We start from the raw sequence: 25559 nt of genomic DNA, 5'->3' as shown, positions 1-25559 counted from the left end.
TATATAAAATGGCAAAATTAAGATTTGTTATACATATATTTTCAAGCTGTGAATGGTTGAATCCATGGATATGGAGGGCAACTGTAAGGTACTGCAATTAACAATGTCACCTCTGTAACACATACAAAGACATCATAATACACGTGTCCCTCCCCATCCATGGACTTGGGAGTCCACGGTCTTGCTCCTTTGCGGACGGCAAGTACGGCAAGCATTTTTTCTGATTTGTGCACGGGGGGGGGGGTCCAGAATGGATCCCCCACAAATCGAGAGAGATGCCTGTATATACTACAATGACAGGCAGCACAGTTTCCTTTTAATGTAACAAGTTCTGGGTACTCATTTCTCCTAAAATACTCCTAACATTCTGTGAGATTTTTGTTAGCTTCCATGATTTAAGTATCTTACAATAATTCAAACAGTACATAAAAACTAACATATTACTGTAACTCTTTAAATAACTATGGGTAATGTACCTGTATATACTCAACTATAAGCTAACCTCATGTATAAATCGAGGGCAGGTTTTATGAATTTTGATATGCCCTATGTTTAAATTGAGGGTAAAACTTAGGGGCATACAACAAAGGATGTAAAGAATGAACAAAAGAAAAATGATTTCCAAGAATGCTGCTATTTTCCTGTCCAAACATTCGAAAAGCACACAGCCTCTGGCTGAAGCACCATCAGGATATCCTTCAGCTGGCACTTTGTCTAGAAAGATGGTTTTGCTGTGCCCATCTCCTGCAGGACAGGGAAAGCCTGGTTACAGCAAAGCTGTCTTCCTGATCAATGAACCAGTAGGAGGGATGTTCTTCTAAAGCAGTGGTTCCCAAGCTTTGGTCCTACAGATGTTTGAAACTTCAATTCCCCAAATTCCTAACCATTGGCTAAACTGGCTGGGGCTTTTGGGAGCTGAGTCCAAAACACCTGGAGGACCAAAGTTTGGGAACCACTGCTCTAAGAGCTACTTCACACATAAGTGTATTATGAGAACTGCTGTAGATTTTCTCATATTTGCATTGATGGTTAATTATCTTTCTTGTGCAAACTAGCATATATTCACATCCATTCACCCTCCCTCTGCTAAAAAATTCAGACATCTGAAATAATGCAAAGCAGACAGACAGACACACAAGTGATAATGCACATTTCTGTGGATTTCTGAGAATACACGCAGTTTTGCACTGAGTCTAAGAAGCTTTTCAGGGCCTTCACACGAAAACCTGGAATCCCCATAGCTCACATGTGGCCAGATCACATTCTGTATGTAGACAGGCTCTCAGCTAGTACTTACTTGAGTTGGGGAGCCAGCATTGCTCTGCCAAGGCTGGAGGAAAACCAACAAGGAGCAACGCCTCCAGAAGCACCAGCTTTACCCCTCCCTTACCTTTTACATGAAGAGAAGTCAAAGGAGGATAATCTTGAGCAGCTGGCTGAGTTCCAAATTTGGGAATCAGTCATTTCCTCAAAGCCTGAGATGAGCAAAACAACTGAACTGTGGCTTAGAAGATGTCCTTAGTCACTTCCTCACTGCATCTCCTGAGAAAGAGGGACTTTGCAAAAGGGAGCATGGCTCTGGGGAGAGATTTTGCCTAAATTCTTCCCAGGCCAGATAAACAGACTTATGCTGGATGCTCCCCATCACTGCAGGATACATCACAGCACTCTCTGGACTGCAGCACTGTTTGGTTCTCAAACCAATTTTGATGGACAGCCCTGAATCCTGACAGTCCTGCCAAAAAACAAGTTGTCCATAGCTTCAATTGAAATGTAAAATACATTATTTCAATCCGTAAGAAACAGCAACATCCTGAATTTTAATGTTAGATGTGTCAGGGATGATGGGAGTTGTTGCTGTTCACCTCTGGCTCGAACTCACCACCTTGTTACGCACCGGCGCTGACCAGTTTTGGCCAGTGGTTAAAGCTTTGCTCTAAAGCAGCAGAGTTACAGAGAATAGGCTGAAGACCCTGACAAACTCTCCAAGCCTTCTCACTCTTGCTTCCACAGAAGTCTTCCCACTTCTTCAGGATCCAGCTGGCTCTTGTATCTTCACTCAAGACACCAGACAACTCAGTAGTCTTATATAAAAGATCTACTTTATTCTACTATATACAGCTCCAAAACTATCCAATACAACTCCTCCACTACTACTACCCACAAAATACATTGGGATTCATAGCACTTATTATAGTCATTGCAAAATACCACCCACTGTTGTCTGTTTCCACCCAGTGGGCGTGTACATCCACTCTCATTGGTTCTCTTGGTTCAACCCACAATTAATGATTTCATCATCTCACCTTGACCACTTAACAATTCTCAGGTGTGTTCAATTATCCACTTTACATTTCTGTCCTTGGCATTTAGGACTTGTTAATTCCATTACCTTTTACACCTGTGTGGCTCTTAATTGCTTCTGCTGAGTCACCCTGACTCTCACATACATGTTTTATTTCTTTCACTGTATATCCCATGTTGCATTTTCCTTAACAAGATGTATATGACCAAAACCTAGTACCTGAACATATTGCCTATGACCTTCTCTAAATGAAGGTACTTCAAATATTTATGGCAAAGAAAGGAAGGTTATGAATTTGAGACTAAAGTCAGCCTATTTTTGAAGGAACAAAATATAAAAATTGGCCATCCACAGTGCAGTTAACCTTCTAAAAATATAGTAGCAGTGGACTTCTGAAAAATGCTGAAAGGAAGCACCAAATGCCCAGGCTTTTCATACTAGCACCATCTTTAGCCTGACATTTTCCATAGGCTTTTGAAAATACAACAAGCTCCTACAACACTTGTTTACTGTGAATAACAGTTGAAATATTTAAACCATGCTTGCAATATCTCCATCAGAAAACATCAATATTCTGATAAAAGTAGCTGTCAATTTTGTTGCTTCTTGGTGCCCATTCCTAGGATCCATCAAAAGGGATAAAACAGTAATACAGTCAGTCCTCTGTATTGGCAGTCTAATAAATAATAATAAAATAATAATAATATTTATTTGTATTCTGCTTTTTCACAAAGGAATCAAAGTGGATTTCAACAGTATAAATAAAACATCAAACAATTAAAAAATACAATTTAAAAAACCCCAAACCCCAATGCTGCCCCCATCATAAAAACAGTGCTCAACCCATAAAAAGAGATTAAACATCAAAAAATTTCAAACTGTCCAATAGAAATACACTAAAATTTCGGGCAGATTAGCGCTGGAAATGAGTCTTCCTCTAGAGGACGGGGGGACAGGGGCGATGGTATCAATCAATTTTGATATCAGTATCAATACAAGGGGAGGCAAGTCTAATGGATCTAATGGGTCTAACCTAGTCTGGAAAGGCCTGCCGGAAGAGATCCATCTTAATAGCCTTTTAAAAGGCTTCCAAGGTGGTAACATGGCAGATCTCGTTCAGGAGGTCGTTCCAGAGCCTGGGAGTGGCTGATGAGAAAGTCCTCTGGGTCACTACTGAAAGTTTGGTCTTCTTAGGTTGTAGCAGATTCTTCCCAGAGGACTGAAGTATGTGGGGTGGATTGTATGGAAGTAGGTGCTCCCACAAGTAGTCAGGACCCAAGCCATGTAGGGCTTTAAAGGCTAGAACCAACACCTTGTACCTTGCCCGGAAACTGACAGGCAGCCAGTGGAGAGATTTTAGAACCGGTGTAATATGGGCAGTTCTGGATGTGCCCATTGTGGTGCATAGAACACGTCTGACCAATCAGAAGGCAGCTGAGGACCAGCCAATAGAATGTGGGCTGGGACTTTTGAAAATTCTATCCTGATAGGGGAGATAGTCAGTTGAAATTTAACAGTTAGAATGAACAGTTAGCTGGTTGGCAGTTTGGCAGTGGGGGTATTTTGGAAAACCTTGAGAGAAAAGGTTTTATGAAGTCCAGAGAAGGACAATCTTTTGAGAAGAGTCTGGCATTGAGGGACTCAGAGATAACCCAACTTTAGGAAGGGAGTTTTGGGGTTATCATAATCCTGAGGGATTTCATAGCCGGTGTGGCTGACATCAAACATACTTAATATACTTCTATTGGTTCAGATAAACTTTTATTCTTGTTTTGAAATCATTTGACTTGTGTTGTGAGAACAAACCACACTACTCTTCTTTAAAACCTGAAGGTGTGGGACATCATACTAAAGAACAGTGTGGGGGTCCTTCTCGCCAATAAATTGGTGGCAGGTGGTGTGTGTGCATCACGAAAAGTGGTGGTAAAGGGGTGGGAGAATAAAACTCCAAGAGCTGCCACAATATTAAGCAGTAGTTGAGTGACTGGGTGTCACTGTGACGTGCCACACCTGTGACCAGCCTGGCTGCCATGTTTTGTACCAATTGAAGTTGCCGAACTTGGCACGAGCGTAGCCCCATGTAGAGCGCGTTGCAGAAGTTGAGTCGAGAGGTTACCAGTGCATGTACTACTGTTTCAAGGTCTCCCTGCTCCAGGAAGGGGTGCAGCTGGCGTATCAGCCGAAACTCATAACAAGTGCTCCTGACTGTCACATCAACCTGAGCCATTAGTTGAAGCGACGAGTCCAGGAGCACCCCCAAACCATCCATGGCTTGAGGCATCCATGTTTTTTTAATGCTCATAGGTAATTTAACAAACAAAATGCATATTCTCCCCGCTGGTAAAAATCTAGAAGAGAAGCAAGCAGGTTAGCTGCCCTACAGTCTCATTTCTTGCTAGTTTTCTTATACCCAGAAGCTATTTTACATGAAGGAGCATTCAAAAATGGTATATACAACATCTACAGTCTGAAATGGGATTTGTATCCACTCTACCATTTTAACCACTCTTTCACTTATTTCTCTAGACAACCCCCCCTCCCCCAATTTATTAATCAATTTAGCCTGCCCTACAAATGGAACAGGACAAGGTAGGAAAATCCTAAGGTGGGAGAATGCAATATATCATTAACATAGGTGATAATAATGTGAATTCTCATTGTATAGTTCAACCCCCATATACACAGGACTGGTACCCATAATTTCACTTACCCACCACCAAAAAAAGTTCTCTCTGGGCATTTTCTAGGTTCTCCTGTATGATTCTACAGTATGTTTTTTTCTGAAAGCAGACCACAGAGTCCTTCAGGAGGACCTAGAGATTCCTAGAGAAGTATTCTCTCTAGGCATTTCTAGAGCCTCCAGCATGACTCTGTGGTATGCTTGTGCCAGAAGTAATTCACTTTAGTAGCATTTGCTATTACTGGTGGTTTCATGTTTGTGCAATAAGTCCGAGAACATATTCCCCATGGATATGGGAGGTGTATTATATTTTTTAAAAACCTCTCCCTATATGTAGGAAGCTAGCTCAACCAGGAGAAATGCCTTAGCTCAACCATCTTGTACAGTGGGCCCTCTCCTTATGCTTATCCTTATGCCTATGCTCGAGCCCCATAGGAAATAATGGGGCTCATGCATGTGGCGGAGCGGTGCACACGCACCGCAGGTGCATGCGCCATTGTTTCCCTCCCCAAGCGTAAGCGGCAAGCTGCGTAAAATGCATCCGCGCATAGCATGGGCTGTGATGAACTGACTAAAAAACCAGCCAATCAGAAGCCAGAGACCCTAAGCCAATCAGGTGCTGGCTGAGGAGTTTAAAGATTCCGCTTGGCAGTTTTAGTCAGTTAGGGTTTAGAATGTTGAGGGATGAGGCTGGTGTTGAGTTGGGGAACAGTAGAGTCCAAGAGAGGACTGTATTCCGATAGTTCCTGAGGGAACAGTATTTTGTTAGAGGGGGTGTTGATAATAGACCAAGAAAGGGTCTGATAGGTCCAGAAAGGGACAGTATTAGGTTGGGAGTCTAGAAACAAGAGACTCAGTGTAGCCAGACTAAAAAGAGGGGTTTCAGTTACATGATTTCCAGAGAGATATTACAGCCTTGGTGGCAGAGTTAGTAAAAAGAATTGCCTAAAGAGGGACAGGGAAGTCCTGAGGGGGTTAAAGAATATCTGGGGAAAGAGGAATAACAATAACGAAGTAAAGAGTACCAATGTAACGAAGTAACATGTGCCTGAACTAACAGCTGATTAATGCCATTCAGTTCAGATAATATCTGTTCAAATCCTTTGTTTAATAAAGTTCATATTTTGTTTTATCTAAAGGCTTGTCTGGCATATATATTATATCCACGCTACTATATTATATAATACTGTGAACCTGCCACATATTAAAGGGGGTTCGTTACATAAATTAGTGGCAGCAGGGGGGAATTAGAAAACCCCATAGGACTGCCATAAGGTGAAGGGGTGTTGTCGTCACACGGGCGCACTCTACTAGCTTTCTAGCTGGTCCTGGATGTTTTTAATGTAAGGAAACGTCTAAAAATGTTATCTGCCATCTGGAAATCTGAAATAATATAGTTAGACCTGCAACAGAATATTACAATATAAAGTACTGCTGCTCAGGATTCCAGCCAGCCATGTCCTTTTCCAGGATACTCCTATCCAACTCCCACCCTGATTTTCTCTCCCTCTTCTCCAACCATCAATCAACTTTCTATTCACACTGAGCATGCTCAGCCAACATTCAGCTGTTTGGGGTTCTATCTCCATTTTTGTGGTCTTTTGGGTAAAGCAGGGGTGTCACTGAGGGGTGTAGGGAGTGCGGACCACACTAGTTGATACCCAAAGGAGGGTGTGTAACAGCACTTCTTTCCAAATATCTGCCTTTTGGCAGAAATAGGCCATGGTGTTCGCCTGCATTCCTGGAGCTCAGGGGAAGAGATAGCTCCAACTGCCTTCCTCGAAGAGGACCAGCCCTCCCTTCAGCCACCATCTGGGAGAGAGAGGCAGACGAGCTCCAACTGCCTTCCTCGAAGAGGACCAGCCCTCCCTTCAGCCACCATCTGGAAGGGGAGAGAGAGGCAGGTGAGCTCCAACTGCCTTCCTCGAAGAGGACCAGCCCTCCCTTCAGCCACCATCTGGGAGAGAGAGGCAGGTGAGCTCCAACTGCCTTCCTCGAAGAGGACCAGCCCTCCCTTCAGCCACCATCTGGAAGGGGAGAGAGAGGCAGGTGAGCTCCAACTGCCTTCCTCGAAGAGGACCAGCCCTCCCTTCAGCCACCATCTGGGAGAGAGAGGCAGGTGAGCTCCAACTGCCTTCCTCGAAGAGGACCAGCCCTCCCTTCAGCCACCATCTGGAAGGGGAGAGAGAGGCAGGTGAGCTCCAACTGCCTTCCTCGAAGAGGACCAGCCCTCCCTTCAGCCACCATCTGGGAGAGAGAGGCAGGTGAGCTCCAACTGCTTTCCTCGAAGAGGACCAGCCCTCCCTTCAGCCACCATCTGGGAGAGAAAGGCAGGTGAGCTCCAACTGCCTTCCTCGAAGAGGACCAGCCCTCCCTTCAGCCACCATCTGGGAGAGAGAGGCAGGTGAGCTCCAACTGCCTTCCTCGAAGAGGACCAGCCCTCCCTTCAGCCACCATCTGGAAGGGGAGAGAGAGGCAGGTGAGCTCCAACTGCCTTCCTCGAAGAGGACCAGCCCTCCCTTCAGCCACCATCTGGGAGAGAGAGGCAGGTGAGCTCCAACTGCCTTCCTCGAAGAGGACCAGCCCTCCCTTCAGCCACCATCTGGGAGAGAGAGGCAGGTGAGCTCCAACTGCCTTCCTCGAAGAGGACCAGCCCTCCCTTCAGCCACCATCTGGGAGAGAGAGGCAGGTGAGCTCCAACTGCCTTCCTCGAAGAGGACCAGCCCTCCCTTCAGCCACCATCTGGAAGGGGAGAGAGAGGCAGGTGAGCTCCAACTGCCTTCCTCAAAGAGGACCAGCCCTCCCTTCAGCCACCATCTGGGAGAGAAAGGCAGGTGAGCTCCAACTGCCTTCCTCGAAGAGGACCAGCCCTCCCTTCAGCCACCATCTGGGAGAGAGAGGCAGGTGAGCTCCAACTGCCTTCCTCGAAGAGGACCAGCCCTCCCTTCAGCCACCATCTGGAAGGGGAGAGAGAGGCAGGTGAGCTCCAACTGCCTTCCTCGAACAGGACCAACCCTCCCTTCAGCCACCATCTGGGAGAGAGAGGCAGGTGAGCTCCAACTGCCTTCCTCGAAGAGGACCAGCCCTCCCTTCGGCCACCATCTGGGAGAGAGAGGCAGGTGAGCTCCAACTGCCTTCCTCGAAGAGGACCAGCCCTCCCTTCAGCCACCATCTGGGAGAGAGAGGCAGGTGAGCTCCAACTGCCTTCCTCAAAGAGGACCAGCCCTCCCTTCAGCCACCATCTGGGAGAGAAAGGCAGGTGAGCTCCAACTGCCTTCCTCGAAGAGGACCAGCCCTCCCTTCAGCCACCATCTGGGAGAGAGAGGCAGGTGAGCTCCAACTGCCTTCCTCGAAGAGGACCAGCCCTCCCTTCAACCACCATCTGGGAGAGAGAGGCAGGTGAGCTCCAACTGCCTTCCTCGAAGAGGACCAGCCCTCCCTTCAGCCACCATCTGGAAGGGGAGAGAGAGGCAGGTGAGCTCCAACTGCCTTCCTCGAAGAGGACCAGCCCTCCCTTCAGCCACCATCTGGAAGGGGAGAGAGAGGCAGACGAGCTCCAACTGCCTTGCCTGGAAGAAGTCAAGCCCTCCCTTCAGCCACCATCTTGAAGGGAGAGAGAGGGGCAGGCGAGGTCCAACTGCCTTGCCTGGAAGAAGACAAGCCCTCCCTTCAGCCACCATCTTGAAGGGGAGAGAGGCAGGCGAGCTCCACCAGGCCTGCCTTGAAGAAGCAGAGTCCTCCCTCCGGTCCATCTGCCTTGGTCCAGGCCTCAGAAGGAGAGAAGAATGCTGGACCTGATCCCCTCCCCCCTCACCATTCCCTTCTCCTTGTGTGTCGTGTCTTTTAGATTGTAAGCCTGCGGGCAGGGAACTGTCTGGTTAAAAAATAATAATAAATGTAAACCGCCCTGATAGCCATTAGGGCTGAAGGGCGGGATATAAATACCTAAATAAAAATTTTAAAAAAATAGCATGAGTGGTGTGAGGTTCAGTGGAAAGGAGAGCCTATGGGGTTTTTTTAAATTAATTTTAACAAAAAAATAAAAATATATATTTAAAAATATTAAGAACATCACATCTTACCAAATTTTCACTTTAGCCAATGAAACTATGTACAAGTAAATACATTTAGGCTGTGCATATGACATTGTAATTTAAAGGTATAATTTTAATTTTGCTCATTGTTTATGTCACAAACATTCATGATATACAGAAATTAGATTTATCGGTAAGATTAGTACAAAAACATTACTAAGTATTTTATATGGTGTGGTATGGCAAAAGGTCAATGGGGGGTTGACACCATGAGTTACAGCACTAAGTAATGCCACTGGCCTAAAGATTGTTTTGTATGTCTGTAAACTTCGGAGATCTTTCAGGCATGCAGATAAGCTAGCTCAGGGGTAGGCAGTCTTTTTGAGCCAGGGGCCGGGTTGCTGTCCCTCAGACAACTGGGGGGCCGAAGCCAAAAAATAAAAAATTAAATAATTTTTTAAAAATTTAAATAAATAAATAAACCGGAACAAATGTAGGACAAAATTTTCAAATAGTGGACACTTTTTTTAAAAAAGTGGAGGACACGCAAAAAAAAATTGCTGATTTTTAAAAAAATGTTAATATAAATGCATGTTTCTGAGGCTTCTATAGACAATTGCCCCTGCGCGCGAGAGGCCAAAGGCCCCGGTGGCAATCTGCGGCAGGACCGGGCTGGGGCCAGTCCCAAGGCCTCACCAGGCCGCATCCGGCCCGCAGGCCGGAGGTTGCCTACCCCTGAGCTAGCTGATACTGAGAATTTATTTACTATTGGTATGTACTATTTGACTATCAGTTCCTCATTCTGTTGGTTGTAGATGTGCAGACTCACATGAGATGGCATGGAAGCAAAAAAAAAAACAACAAAACAAAACAAAACCCTCAAAGGAGGTATATTCTTTTGCTCTATTTCTAAAACCACCAGTGAATGTGTTTGAAGAGGTATAGCTTTATTTACAGGTAAACTACATGTTATATGCTGTGCATAATAGTGTTGCCCAACTACTGTAGTTTCTCACTCTTTTCCTCTTCCCACTTCTCTGCTTTAAGGCAACCTACCCATCCCTCCTGCAGCTCTTTAACCCTCTGCAGACAAAGCATAGTCCTTTATACTGGGAACCTGTACACACAGGCCAAAAGTTCCATCCCTCCCTTCCAAAAGCCGTGTTCCCCTCAGCCTCGCATCATCATTGATGCAGGCCAACAGCCCAAGGCTAGGATCAACCAGCTTGGACGCTGATGTGGCAGTCTTGCACTGACTCCAACCCAAAGGTGCCTTACCACAGGGCAAAAAGACCACCTGCTTGCCGCAGAACTTCTTGAAAACTTTGCCGTGACAGTCAGCATTCCACACAGCCCCACATAGCCCTTACCTGCTGCCACTGTCATGTCTTCTCTAAAGATCTTCATCACAGGCTGTGATGTCGGATGGGGGCACTGGCAATGTGGATGTAGTCAGGCGCTCCATTTTCATCCTTATGGGCCGTAATGGAGATCTTCGGGGAAGATACAAAGGCAGCAGCAAGTAACTGATGTTGGGCGGCAGTGGCCCTATGGTGCAGTGGCCAGAAGGCATGTAAACTCCTGCTGGTAGCTGTGCTAGCCTGAGGACTGAACCAGGTCGGAAACAGGGGCAATCTGGCCCATGGTATCCTGTCTGACAGCTCAGGCTCAGGAACAAACATCAGGTTGGCTTCCTTTCTAGAGCAGGCAAAGGCACATCAATTTTTAAAAGAGCACCAGTGCTGCACAAGGCTGGTGGATGGTTTCTCAATGTAAATTATGGGGCAGGGGGAGAGCACTAGTCTAGATGTAAAATTTATGGATATGTGCAAGCCGTTAGTGGGGAATACTGTTACCAAACACAGGGATGGGCAAAGTGCTGCCTGTAGGTTTAAAGCCCTACATGTCTCAGGCCCAAGTTACTTGAAGGAACGTCTCTCCCTACACAATTTGCCCCGCACACTCAGAACAATTACTAGAGCATCCAAAAATCAGATTGAAATCGACCTATAACAGGACATTTACTGCTGCTGCCCCCAGACTTTGGAACAACCTGCCGGAAGAGATCCGTCGTATCAACACCTTAGTTGCTTTCAAGAAAGCACTTAAGACAGATCTCTTCTGGCGGGCTTATCTATTTGACCCACCATAACTGAATCTGGGTAACACTCTATCTTCCATTAATCATATATAGGTATGGACTTGTGTTCATTTATTGAATTTGCCTTGTTAATTAATTGATGTAATTTTGGATAACTCTGTGCTTGTTGTAATGGTGATTTTATCTGAGGTACTCCCACCTCGATCCATGGGGAGAGGCGGGAAATATAAATAAAGTTGTTGTTGTTATTATATGCAGCTCCTGGACCCCACTTTATGGTCCCATTAATCTTCCAAAGTATCCCAACTCCCACAATTTGTGTGTTTTGCCACAGCAAAAACATGCAAGCATGCAAAAACCACAGCAAAAGCCTGCAAAACTTGCAAAAACAATCTCATTGTCACATAAAAAGCTCCCCAGAACACCCTCCGCTCCCTCAAAATGACAATAGGAAGTGGTGCAAAATCTCTTCTGTTTGCCATTTTGAGAAAGATTCTAATGACGACAGAGGTATTGGGGAGCACTGTCCGGGGGTTGTAACTTGCTGGAGAGACATTGGAGGAGAGAGATTGGCCCCTAGCCTCCATGCAGTTGCCCACCCCTGCTCTAATAACATAAACATGTAATAACATGTATTACATAGCATGCATTACATATTTACGGAGTGCACATCAGAATGACAACTCACTCTGTTTAGTACAACCTTTTCCAGATAAGCATACAGTGGACCCTTGTTATACACTGGGGTTTGGTTCCAAGATCCCCCGTGTATAACAAAATCCGTGGATGCTCAAGTCCCATTAAATATAATGACATAGCAAAATGGTGTCCGTTATAAAAAATGGAAAATCAAGGTTTGATACTTGAAATTTATACTTTTTTTTTTAACATTTTCAAACCGTGGATGCTTGAATCCATGTATAAAAAATCTGTGTATAAGAAGGGCCAACTGTATATAGGGCTCCACAGACGCAAGAGTATTGATGCCTTGCACACATTTATCTACATTCCTTTGCAAGTCTGTTTAATCCACTGGTTCAAATGGGACAAGACTTTTATTATACTTCCCTGAATACGTCAACTCTTATCTGAACAAACAAGAAGCTGTGGGATGTCGAGTACAGGAAAGGGTGATCAAAACTCCAGGATAACATCACCCCCTCCAAATTAATTACTGCACCATCCTAGTTATGTCCACTCGGCCTGAGTCAGGCTGAGTGGACATAAAGATCTGATTCAGTACTAAAGGCAATTTCTAGCATAAGGTGTGTACACAGCCAAACTAATGGGAAGGGTTTATTGACAATGGATGTGGTAAAAGGAATAGGTACCGTATATACAGAATAAATCTTTGGGGAAACAGGACAAAAAACAAAAAGCATAGCATATACACACTAGACAAGATTCAGACTTGCAAGAACAAAAACATGAAGCATAAAGATAGAATCATGTAGCAAAGACATGAAGCAAATGTGAGGTAAATGAGCAAGTGAAATAAAATCTGCCTTTATCTGAAGAGCACACTACACCCAAGGTAAATTTTATTAACCAACTGCGAGACCAAAAGCCCAGATATTTGTTTAGCATCCCATGGGAACTTAACTAAGAAAATATTTTTACTGCTGGTCCTCACTGTTTTTGTTGTTATTGTGTGCCTTCAAGTCGTTTCTAACGTATGGTGACCCTAAGACAACCTTATCACAGAGTTTTATGGTGTTGAGAATGTGTGATTCACCCAAAGTAATTTCCATGGCCAAGCAGGTAATCAAACCCTGGTCTCCAGAGCCATAGTCCAACTATCAAAGCAGTACACCATGCTGGCCTCACTATAGCATTTACTAAACCAAAATAATGACACAGTAAGTGCAGGAAATAATGAAACCTGAATCCTCAGGTTGTCAGGGATTTAGAAATTTGCAGAATAATGGTTTCCATGACATCCTCACTAGGAATTTTATGGAGAGTCTAAAGAACATCATCTTCCATTTTTAAGCTTCTTGCATTTCTCACTTCTTTGCAAATTTGTTAAGCGGAAAAGCTGAATTACCTGAATAATGTCTTTTGACTGACATTATTATGACCAATCTGTCTGGAACAAGGCTAACTCGTGGCCGTCAAGATGTTTTTTCCATCATCTCTCATAGTTGGCTATGCTGGCTAGGACCAATGGAAGTTACAGTTCAACAATAACATATGAAGACCCACAGATTCCTTACAGTGGTGTGGAAGCCTTATTAAGTGTGATTAGCTTAAGCATTTATAATTGCTGCCTTTGGGCCGGTACAGACCTCCCAAAAAGGGAGGCCTGCCGGCATCTTTTTTCTCCCTGTAGGGAAGCCACAACCGCCAAACTGCACGGCTTTCCTGTGGAGAAAAAAGAACTCGCGAAAAGCAAGTTCTTTTTGTGCTGCACCAGTTATGCCTGAGTGTGCCAATGGCGTACTCGTGATGTAACTGGCGTGGCGCGACATGCAGATGCTATGCGTCAGTCACGTCACAATGCCAGCACCCATATACATGGGGCACCACCATTCTTACTGCACTGCGCCATACTAGGTTTAGGGACTGTGTGGTTGCCACACAGTCCCCTTAACCCTAGTACGCCGCCAGCACAGAGCATTTGGTCCGTCTGGACCAGGCCTTAGCTTCATATAAGTAAACTGCAAATATACTTACAATGATAAACAGAGGGAGAGAGATTCAAATTGCTGCATCATATGCTAGAGGGATGTTTGCCACTATTGTTCAATTGAGAGAGGTAAAAAGGTCATCCACGAATAAAGGTCCAGGTTGAAAGGCCAAAATACATAGGATGCTTGCTTCTCTTACTTTCAAATTAGACCAAAGTTCACTAGCAAAAACAATTTCCAACATCCACCTTTGAAAGGATCTTCCAAAAAATACCCCCATTTTCTTCTGATACCATCTCCCCTTCCCAGTTTTCACATATCTAGTTAGCCATATTAGTCAACTATAGGTACGATTCAAATACTTATCTTATTCTACCAGATGAGCTAACAGTAATTTAAGTGGGAAGTCCTTTGTAAAGATGGCAGAGGAAAGAATGATTAAATAAACTTCAATGCACTCTCCAAGTTCCAGTGTTCTGGTGAACATCAGTCACTAACAACATTTTAAGGTTGCTGTTTTGTTTAAATCATGGGATCAACTCAAGAAGTCAGTGAAGATAATACCAAGCTACAGAGCTCATTAGTCTGTCTTGGTAGAGTTTTCTACTTTTCTACAGCTAAGTCATTTATCTAGTCCCGTTTGGACTACTCTAATGCACTCTACGTGGAGATGGCTTTGGAAACTGTTCAGAAACTTCAGCGGATACAAAATGCCACAGCTAGAATGTTGACTGGAGCCAGTTACAGGGTGCATATAACTCCTGTATTGAAACAGCTTCACAGGCTACCAGTTTGTTTCCAGGCATAATTCAAAGTGCTGGTCATGACCTATAAAGCCCTACACAGTTAGAGCCCTTAGATTCTCAGGAAAAAGCTTTCTCTCGGTCTTACCACCATCCCAGGCTTGCTTGGTGATGAAACGAAAGATAGCCTTCTCGGTGGCTGCTCTCACCATCTGGAACTCTCCACCACAGGGGGTTAGGCTGGCCTTTTGCCGGCAAGTAAAAACATTTTTATGAAGGAAGGCTTTTTAAAATCATGCAAGGGTGGCTTTATTTGGAGGAGTTGTTTTAGATTGTTTTTACACTTTTGTATGTTTTAAAATTTAACTTTGTAGTATTTTGATTAGGTTATTTTAATTGTCTTTTAAAAATTTGTTTCAATGTGTTTTTATACTTTGAGCCAACTTGGGCCCCTTTTGGGGAGAAAGGCAGCATAGAAATAAAATAAAACAGAATAAAAAAAATAAACTATCCATCCATTCATCCATCTATCAGCTCATGCTGATACTATGAATCAGCCATGGGAAATGCAAAATCACAAAAGTATGGTTTTCTTAAAATGAGGAATGTGTGTATGTGTGTGTGTGTACCTTCAAATCACCTGTTGACCTATAGTGACCGCCTGAATTTACTAGGAATTTCTTAGATGAAGAATATTCAGAGGTGGTTTTGCCAATTCTTTCCTCTAAAATATAGCCTACAACATCTGGTATTGCTGGCAATCTCCCATCCAAGTACTAACTCTGCTTAGCCACCAAGATCAGATAGATCTGATGCCTTAAGGGTATTTAGGCCTCATAATGAGGGCTGTTTGTTGTTGTGTGCCTTCAAGTTGTTTCTGACTTATGATCACCGTAAGGCCAACCTATCATGGGGTTTTCTTGGGTAGTTTCTTTCAGAAGGGGTTTTGCCATTACCATCCTCTGAGGGTAAAAATGTGTGCCCAAGGTCACCCAGTGAATTTACATAGCCAAGCTAGGGTTCAAACCGTAGTCTCCAGAATCACAGTCCAACACTCAGACCATATATGCTGCCTTAAAATTGGGGCTAGCATTTGCTAATTTTTTTTGTGAACCATTACAAGCCTTTATGGGTGGTGAGGCAGTGTGGGGAACAGCTTGGCGAAAATGGGGCCACATGATGACCCTGAAGCCTTTCTCAACGTGTTTGAGAGGGTGGCTGCGGCGGCTCGTTGGTCCCTGGACCAGTGGGCCTTGATTTTGGTCCCATACCTGACAGGCTCCGCCCAAGAGGTCCTCGATACCCTAACCCCAGAAGAGGCTGGGGACTACGAAAAGTTGAAGGCCGCTGTCCTCAACACAATGAACATATCAAAGGACACTTATCGCAGGAGGCTACATGACCTCAAGTGGAAAGCTGGCCTCCATCCACACACCTTAGGCCAGAGGGTGCAAGCCAACAATCTCTGCTGGCTAAAGCCTGCGGTTTGGAGTGCGGCCGAGGTGACCGAGGTCAACATGGTGGAGCAATATATCAATGCCATTCTGGCCCCGGCCTGAAGTTGGGTCCAGTGTCATCTGCCCAAGACTCTGGAAGAGGCGGTGGCCTTGATGGAAGCTTTTGTGGGGGCCGAGGAGGCTGAGACCCCCTGGTGGCACGCCCTGAACATGGCAGGAGCTCGGAACATCAGACCCGAAGCCAGCGAGACGGGACTGGGAAAAGGGAAAGAGAAGCCGAACCTTCACCCAACCACCAGGGAAGAGCCAGAGAACTGAAAAGGAGGGGGGCACTGCGAAGGGGTTCTCCTCTGCCAGGCCCAAAGGAGGGTCTGAAAAAGCTGCTGACCTGCTTTACCTGCAGCATGGAAGACCATTTACAAAGAGACTGCCCGGTGATGGATTGTTCGTGGGCTGAGACCTGGGAGACCACACAGGTAAATGGGAATGGACAAGAGGCTAAGATAGTGCAGGCCAAAGTGGAAGGGCAGTGGGTGGAAGCTATGGTAGATTCGGGATGCGGACGGTCCCTTATTAGAGAAGGGGAATATACTGGCACCCCAGAAGTAATGTGGGTACGGTGTATCCATGGGGATGTCAAGCCATACTGTACCGTGAGGGTCATGGTGACCAATGAGGGGGTGACATGGAGGCTACAGGTGGGAGTGGTCCCTACCCTGACTAGATTACCCAGGTGTCCAAGTGGCCCCAACCCAATACTAAACAACAGGTGCGGCAATTTTTGGGTGGGCTACTACCACAAATTCATACCTGACTTTTTTAGCAGCACCACTGATGGAACTGACAAAAAGTTGAGCACCTCGGGTGGTTAAATGGTCACCCCAAGAACAACGGGCCTTTAACGTCATTAAACATAAACTGCTTACATACCCTGTACTCCGGGCATCAGACTTTTCCAAGCCCTTCCTGCTACACAGACGCCTCAGAAGTAGGGTTGGGGGCCGTATTATCCCAAGTCTGGGAGGACAGGAAGCATCCCAACTTCTTCTTGAGTCGAAAGCTTAAACCACCATAGCAAAAATACTCGGCTGTGGAATGGGCTATCCTTGCCCTTCAGTACTATTTTGGGGGGGGGGGGGCGTTCACCTTGGTAACCAACCACGCCCCATTACAATGGTTAGCAGTGATGAAAGATAACAACCCACGCTTAACATGCTGGTACTTAGTTCTTCAGCCTTATGCCTTTGTAGTACAACATCAGTCCAAATCTCATCACGCTAATGCAGATTTCTTTTCCCGGCAGGGCCCATCACTAGTAGATGTGGGACCCACCCTATTGGCCTGGGGGCTCTGTCAAAGGGTAGAGGAAAGGGAGGAATCAGGTTGGGGTCCCGCACGGGAAGACGGCGGACGAGAGGACCCTGAAGAAGCTGTGAGGGAAGGGAAGGTAACAGATGTGGCAGGCGCTTGGGACTTTTGTTATTCCACCGCTGCCACCAATTTATGTGACACACACAATTAAGTTTCATTGATGACAGCATCCTGGGCCTTTTTATCCCACTGCTGCCACCAAAATATGTGAAGACAACACTCTTTCACCTTATTTCTTCTCCTTAAGATGGCAGTCTTATGGGGTTTTCTAATCCCACCTCTGCCACCCGTGTTTGGTAATGTGAGTAGCATGGTATTAACTCAAGTCCAGGCGTGTCCTTCTTGAATCAAACAAATAAAACTTTATTTACAAGAAGGTTTAAAAGTATTGTTTTTGATATATCTTACGTTATTATTACTTTCACTTTGTTACAGTTACCATTGGTTTTATAAATCTCTAACTAAGTCACTAGTTTCTTATAACTAAGATTCACTCAGTCTTTCTATTAAGTTTCTCTTTTAAACTTAGTCCTAACAGCCACCAAAGCTAACAATATCCCCCAGGATATCACACTCCAGCCACTCCCTTTTCTAGAGTCCTGGAAGTATAACGGTAGGGAGCCCTTTTCTACTCAGACGCTACCCCTAATCGTCCTTCTCTATCCTTGGAACCCTCACTCTCAGGATTCCAAGGCCTAACTGTCCCTCTCTGGATGCCCGTTCCTTGAGAAGCCAGATCTGGCCACGGTGGTACATGCCTTGGTTACATCCCGTTTGGACTACTGTAATGGGCTCTACATAGGACTGCCTTTGAAAAGTGTTTGGAAAATTCAACTGGTTCAAAGAGCTGCTGCCAGGCTGTTAACAGGCGCCGATTACAGAGCCCATACAACTCCCCTGTTGAAACAGCTTCATTGGCTACCAGTTCGTTCCCGGGCACAATTCAAGGTACTGGTTATATCCAACAAAGCCCTACATGGCTCAGGTCCACATTATTTGGCAGACCGTTTCTCCTGGTATGAACCTGCCCGGACTCTGAGATCCTCTGGAGAAGCCCTTCTCTCCATCCCAACACCTTCACAAACACGGTTGGTGGGGACACGAGAGAGGGCCTTCTCAGTGGCTGCCCAAGAACGGCTCCCTCCTTGATGGCTTTTCGACAGCAGGTGAAGACCTACCTGTTCAAACAGGCATTTAAGGAATCACTATAAGAACAGGCAGGAATGTTGGACTAGTTTAATCATTCTGTTTAATGCATGTCATTTATCTATTTATTTTTAAAATATTTTAATTGTACTTTTTGTTTGTTTGTTTGTTTTTTAATTGCTGTGAAGCCGCTCTGAGCCCCAGTCCTGGGAAAAGAGCAGGATATAAATAAATAAATAAATAAATAAAAGGTAGCAAGACCCTCTTGCTCTGAAAAACAAATCCTATCTGAAGTTCTTAACTGTCACAACAGAACTTTCAATCTCTCCCTGCCAGCATCTCATTGGCTGAGGGCAGCTGGCTCGTGATTGGCTGCCACTGTTGCTAAGCTAATCCATCTCTTCTCCACAGCGGATTCAGAGGAAACAGCTGTGGCAGGGGTGGGGCCGGAGTTGGGTCCAAAGGGCAGAAAAGGGGAGGAGGAGGAGGCGGAGCTTGGGGAGGGGAACAGAAGAAGCCGATGGGAGGTGAGGAGGCGACGGGCTATGAGGAAGATATAGCGGCCCAGGTGCAAGAGGTGTGGTCGGCGGAGATAGGTCGCCACCTGCAAGGTCAACGAGAAGGTGGTGTGTGCAGGCGTGAACGAGACTCTCCCTCGGAAGGCTTCTTTGCTGGCCAGGTACACCTGTCTGTATTGGAGGAGCCCTACCAAGTTTGGCTGGTAATTGGCCCAGGACCGCCTGATTAAAGCTAATGTACCTAATAACTTGGCTGCTTCAGCTACGGTTTTAGGCTGTTGGTCCTGAACCAACACCTATATTCCTGTGGAGTAACGTTATAAAACTGTTCCTAATGGGATATTAGGGGAAGGTGTTGGCTGGCTAACTGACGTCCAGGGCCCAGGGGTGTGAAGAGACAGCATACCTGACAGAGGAGCTGGCCCCAAAGCCTAAACCCAGCCAAGACCAATGGAGGTGGTGAAGTAACCAGTCTCTCTTCCCTGTAGGTGTGGCAGTTAAAGTTGTGTTAATAAAGTACGGTTGAGCATCACCCAGCGTCTGCAACTTTTTCCACCATGGATTTGCATCCCAACCACTCACCCACCGGAGCAGTTATGGGCCCAGCGACACTACTTCTAAAGCAATATTTTACCAACACAGGAGCAAGTAATTTCTGATCCTGACTTTTACATTATTATTTTTAAGACATGATTTTACATGCTGTAAGAGACCTTTGCTATACTTCTACATCAAAAGAATGGGGACCAATGCTTTGTTTTTGGGACCCTCTGAACACACATGGACTACCCAAAATGCTAACGATAAATAAATAAATAGAATCCAGAAGTTACCAAAATGCAATTTTTTTGTTTGAAAATAAATTCTTTCAGTGTAAAGAGCCTGTGAAACCTATTTAAAAGGTGAAGTGCTACTCCTGGATGATTCCAGGAGAAACATTTGTGTGTGCTGTATGCCTTCAAGTCATTTCCCACTTACGGTGATTCTACGTGAACCTATCACAGGGTTTTCTTGGCAAGATTTGTTTGGTGGTTTGCCTTTGCGTTCCTCTAAGGCTAAGAAAGTGTGACTAGCCTATGGTGAGAAATCGAAGGCCAGTGATTCACCCAGTGAATTTTCACAGACAACTATGGATTGAAACCCTGGTCTCCAGAGTCCTAGTCAAACTATTACACTATTTTGGCTCTCAGAAACAATCTGCCCTCTCTTTTTTGCCACAATCGATCCCACCAACTAGGGTTAACCAGGGTGGCAGATGCCTGAAATGAAACTGCATGAACTATGAACCACATGGGAAGACATGCACATTAAGTAGTTTGCCAGTATAACGAAAGCAGCATTCACATACCAGTGAATCATTACCATGAAAGGTTTACAGTGATGTGCTAGAAGTGTTAAAATGCTGCTTAAAACTGGGGTAGGCACCATTTGGACCTCCAAGTATTGTCGGGCTTCAGCTGCCATCATCAATTACACTGACCAAACACCTGGATAATTTCAACAGAAAAGAAGAAACCCTTAAAGTAAACAAGGTTTGGCTACCAGTCCTCAAAGATAGCAAGATAAAGACTCAACTAATACAAATGAGAAATCTCCAAGCAGACAATGAACACTATCAAGCAGACATTAATCCTCTTTTGCAGACCCTCCCACCCTGAGGTTTGCCATTAGCAACAAAACAATATACATGCAAATCATTCCTGCCTTTACAGGTCACACAATATATATTCCCAAATCCTTTCCAGGCAAACATTTTCTGAAGATGCCAGCCACAGATGCTGGTGAAACATCAAAAAGAAACTCTTCTAGAATATGGCCACATAGCCTGAAAAGCCCACAAAAAACTATGGATGCCAACCATGAAAGCCTTCGACTTCAAACATAATAATCCTAGATGATTTACATAAGTTTAATGCAGACAGTGAAGAAACTGAAATAGTCTATGTGTCTATGTGACACACGCAACTAAGTTTTATTGATGACAGCACCCTGGGCCTATTTAACCCACTGCTGCCACCAATTTATGTGACGTCCACCCACAAGTCTCTCCTCTGATGGACAACACCACTGTGTCTACTGTTTGGGCAGCGTAGTTTGATTGTAAAACACCGGCCACGTATTTCTTAAATAATAACAAAAGTTTATTGTAAGGCAAGAAAATAAACTGTAACTTGATTTCAAAGTTGTTATTGTTGACTTCTTACTTTAGGCTTGGTAATTTAGTTACAAATTGATACTTCTCTTAATATTACCTCAGCCCCAAAGGCACTATTATCCTTCCGCATATAACCTGACCAAACTCCTATTTCAGAGTCTGACTTGTACCTAACACTGTCCTACTTTGTACTTATCAGACCCTTCCGTGGTCTATCAACAACTCTAATCTGTTCCCTCAGGAACTCCCGGAACACACTCCCTCTCTCAGGCTTAACTGTTCCCCTCCAACTGTCAGAATCCTCACCCTCAGAATTCTCAACCCTAACTGAACAAACCACTGTCACACGGAATCTTCCAATTCTTCAGCCAGCACCTGATTGGCTGAGCTCTAGCTGCCTTCTCATTGGTCAGCTTGAGGTTCTATTCACCAGAGTCTAAGATTTTCCATACCTTGGATCAGTCATTGATCAGAATGTAGATTGCAGTCAAGAAATCAGAAGCCTGGGACTTGGAAAGGCAACTATGAACGAACTAGGCAAGATCTTGAAATGCAAAGATATTTCACTGAATACTACATTATATGCCCTTATACATGCCATTGTATTTCCCATCATTATGTATGGATGTGAGAGTTGGACAGTGAAGAAAGCTGAGGGGAATAAAATTAACTCATTTGAGATGTGGTGCTGGAGAAAAGTTTTAAAGATATTGTGGACTGCTAAAAAGGCAAGTCTTTAGAAGACTCAGAAGATCCTAGAGCAAATCAAGCCTGAACTCTCCTTTGAAAGGAGGATGACTAAATTGCAGCTGTTGTATTTTGGTCATATCATGAGAAGACATACCGCATGACTCCCTAGAAAAAACATTAATGCTAGGTGAGGTAAAGGACAGCAGGAAAAGAGAAATATCACATTAGAGAAAATAGACTCAATCAAGGAAGCCACAGCCATGAGTCTGTAAGAACTGAACAGCAGTGTCCAGTCAACATAAGTTGAGGCTGACTTGAAGGCAGTTAGCAACAATGGAGAGTAAATTCCTAGTGCAAGACTTGAATGGAGAATTGCAACATAAGCTGTTCTGCCAGATATTCATTAGTAATTTTATTTTTAAAGAAGAGGATGTTCTCAAATAACCGGAAATGTAATTTCAGTACACAGCTCTGAAGCTAAATCTAAGTGAATTCTTTACAAAATACTTACAAATAGCACACTGAAGTACTTCTAACACATATAAAAACAATTATGGAGAGGATAGTCTGGGGGAGGATTGTATTCTTAACAAACGCTTGCATTCACAGTATGTGTCACACAAATCTCAGCAAAATTCGAAATAAAAATAAACTGCATCTCTACAGCATTATGTGGAAACACATTATGCATATATTACAATTATGCAAAATTACTCAGTAGAAAGCACGCCTCAAATTAAGAAACAGCAACAGGTTATTTATGTAATGAAATCTGCTTCCACAAATGGCACGTTAATATCAAGATTATTTTTGCTTCACTTTACTGTAACCAAGTGCTTTTTAATTGCCAAGTTAGGAATGTGCACAATTAAGCTTAATTAAGTTTAAATATATTAATATGCCAGCATATAAAACTCATCTGTTTTAATATTTTATTTACCAGAATCTTTGCCTGCTGCTGAAAACAGGCAGCATCAAACAAAATCCCCCCCAAACCCCTAATTTCATCCATGTGTAGTTTTTTTAAAGAACTTTTAAGACTGTTTAGAAAATGAGGATCAGATGTCCCCATATTTGCTCACCTCTCATTTGCTGTCTCTATGATCTTCCCTTTGAGAGGGGAGGCAAATTATGTTAGACTTTAACCACTACTCAAAAAGTCCAGTCTTTTGCAGTCTGGAGGTAACTTCTCCCAGAAGAGGCTGGACAATTAAAAGGGAGGGTGTTTCCAATGTTCCTTTGAGTCAACATATCTCACTGGTACAAATGCAATTCACAGGTTTAGTCTCCCTTATCTGGAATACTGAAATATTAACCAAAACTTTTTCATTGGTGGCTGAAAAAGAGACACTTTTTGTTAAGTAGCCAAAAACTTTGTTTCATGCACAAAATTATTTAAGATACTGTATAAAATTACCTTCAAGCTATGTGTATATGGTATACATGAATGAATTTGTGTTTATATTTGGGTTCCAGCTCCAAGATATCCCATTATGTATATGCAAGTATTCTAAAATCCAGATAAACCTGAAACATTTATGGTCCCTAGCATTTCAGATAAGGGAGACTTTATATAGATTTTTCCCTCCCCTATGTGAACAGAAATGAAAGAACAGATTATATAGTGGCTGAAATAGAGATACCTTTTGTTCAGTGTACAAAAGCTTTGTTTCATGAACAAAATTATTTATTGTATAAAATCACCTTCAGGCTGTATATAGGCTGTATGTGAAACATAAATGAATTTTGTGTTTATATTTGGGTCCCATTTCCAAAATGTCTCATTAAGTATATGCAAGTACTGTATTCCAAAATCTGAAAAAATCCAAAACACTTCTGGAAATGATAGAACAGATGGTATGAAAAAGTCTGGCACTAAATTCACCAAATGCCAATAAACATTGTGTGTGTGTGTGTGTGTGTGTGTGTCTTCAGGTTGCCCGTTGACTTATGGCAACCCCATGAATCTCATAGGGTTTTCTTAGGCAAGTAGCATTCAGAGGTTTTGCCAATTCTTTCTTCTGAAATATAGTCTACAGCACTTAGTAGTGATTGGCCGTCTCCCATCATTTACATTTAAACAGGAGATCCACTGAAGAAGTCAGTGAAGAGATTACCAAGCTAAAGAACTCATTAGCCTGTCTAGTATTAGCCTGTCTACTTTACTATGGCTGAGTCATTTATCTACTGTATCTGTCTTATCAGCCCTTGCTGGTACCATAAATCATCCCTGGGACATGCAAAATCACAAGAGTGTGGCTTTCTTAAAATGAGGAGTGCATGTCTGCCTTCAAATCGCCTGTTGACCGATGGCGACCCCTGAATTTAATAGGAATTTCTTAGGCACAGAGATCTAGAGCTGGTTTTGCCTCTGAAACAGAGCCGACAGTATTCTTTTTGGTATTGGTATTCCTATTTCAAACTAAACCCCACCTTTCAAAAGGCTTCTCCATTGTCTTATAATGGACTTATACGGTTAATTATTTGTGTTATGTGATATCTCTGTAGTAAAGATTACATATACATGTGTGTGTGTATGAATGTGTATATATGTATCTGTACTGTATATGTCTATATGTATATGTGTGTGTGTATATATATATGAATGTATATATATATATGTGTGTGTGTATAAATATATGTATATGTTTTTAATGCTGTGAAGCTGCTCTGAGTCCCAGTTCTGGGAAAAGAGCAGGATACAAATGAATACTGTACTATAATAATAATAATAAGTGTGTGTGTGTGTGTGTGTGTGTATATATATATATATATAGTTTCCTGTGGTGACTAGATAGGGTTTCCTTAGGCAAGGAATGCTCAGAGGTAGTTATCCAGGTGCTTCCCCTGCAACAGAGCCGGTATGCGTTGTCGGTCTCCCACCCAAGGACTAACCAGGGCGGACCCTGCTTAGCTTCCCAGATCAAAGGGACTTTGAGGGTATTTAGTGACTTTTAGGATATACAGGTGCCAAAAGGGGCTCCAGGAGCAGTCCCACACCCACAAGAGCCACTGCCTGAAGGGGAAACAATGGGAGAGAAGGAGAGAGGAGGGGAAGGGGAGGGGAGGAAGGGGCATCCGCCTTGTCTGTCTCCCTGCTGGCCATCCTGATCAGGAACCACGCCGAAGGAGGAGGAGGAGGAGGAGGAGGAGGAGAAGCCCGGGGCGCCCCCTCCCTAGCCTCCCCAGGAATGCCCCCCATCCCTCCTTCTTGCTACTCACCGAACAAGGTGAGCAGCGCCATGGCAGAGGGCCGGTCGGGGTCCCTGGCAGCCGCTGGACGTAGGCTTCTGCACAAGACACGCGCAAAACAGCCAGGACAGCGCTGCAATCAAAGTTAGTGCTCCCTCAGGAAGAGGAGGCAGAGAGAGAGAGGACTCCAGGCGCGGAGAAGGAAGGGCTCTCGCCTCCCCCAGGGACTACTCTCCCTTCGGGGCGTCGTCTTCCCCTGGTCCTCCTCCTTGGCCGCCTTCAGGGTCTGGTGGCCATCTTGCTTCTCCACATGACCGGCTTCTCCTCCTCCTCCTCCTCCTTCGCGGCTTTCCAGGCCCTGCGCGCGTTTCCATGGCAACCGAGGCCTAGGCCCAGGCGAAGACCAACCCAGGCCTTCGCCTTCAGGGCAGGGCAAGCGGGGGTTGGGGGCCGCCCTAGGAGTGGGGAGCTCCTTCCCGCTCCCCTCCACTCCTAGTAGTTGTTACACACTGTTGTTTTATTTTTAAAGGGGGGGGG

The 25559-nt window shown here is 44.4% G+C and overlaps 1 protein-coding gene across 3 annotated transcripts in view; it reads right to left on the bottom strand.

Moving 5' to 3' along the window:
* LOC149313733 (N-chimaerin) overlaps positions 1–25312 on the bottom strand; it is a 142956-nt gene extending 117644 nt beyond the window's left edge. The window contains exon 1 of one of the 3 annotated variants that reach the window (XM_089519713.1): positions 25053–25312. In XM_089519713.1, coding sequence (XP_089375839.1) covers positions 25053–25074 — 22 coding nt within the window. In that variant the 5' untranslated portion in view covers positions 25075–25312. Of the gene's footprint in view, positions 1–10389; positions 10481–25052 lie in introns of those variants that run through there. The other 2 variants (XM_089519715.1, XM_089519712.1) reach the window with 2 other exon arrangements.
* Between the last annotated feature and the right edge of the window lie 247 nt (positions 25313–25559).

This window comes from Sceloporus occidentalis, unplaced genomic scaffold (assembly GCF_023333645.1).
Source record: "Sceloporus occidentalis isolate IW3139 unplaced genomic scaffold, rSceOcc1.0.p SCAF_4, whole genome shotgun sequence".
Classification (NCBI taxonomy): domain Eukaryota; kingdom Metazoa; phylum Chordata; class Lepidosauria; order Squamata; family Phrynosomatidae; genus Sceloporus; species Sceloporus occidentalis.
This window is presented reverse-complemented; position numbering and strand designations above follow the sequence as displayed.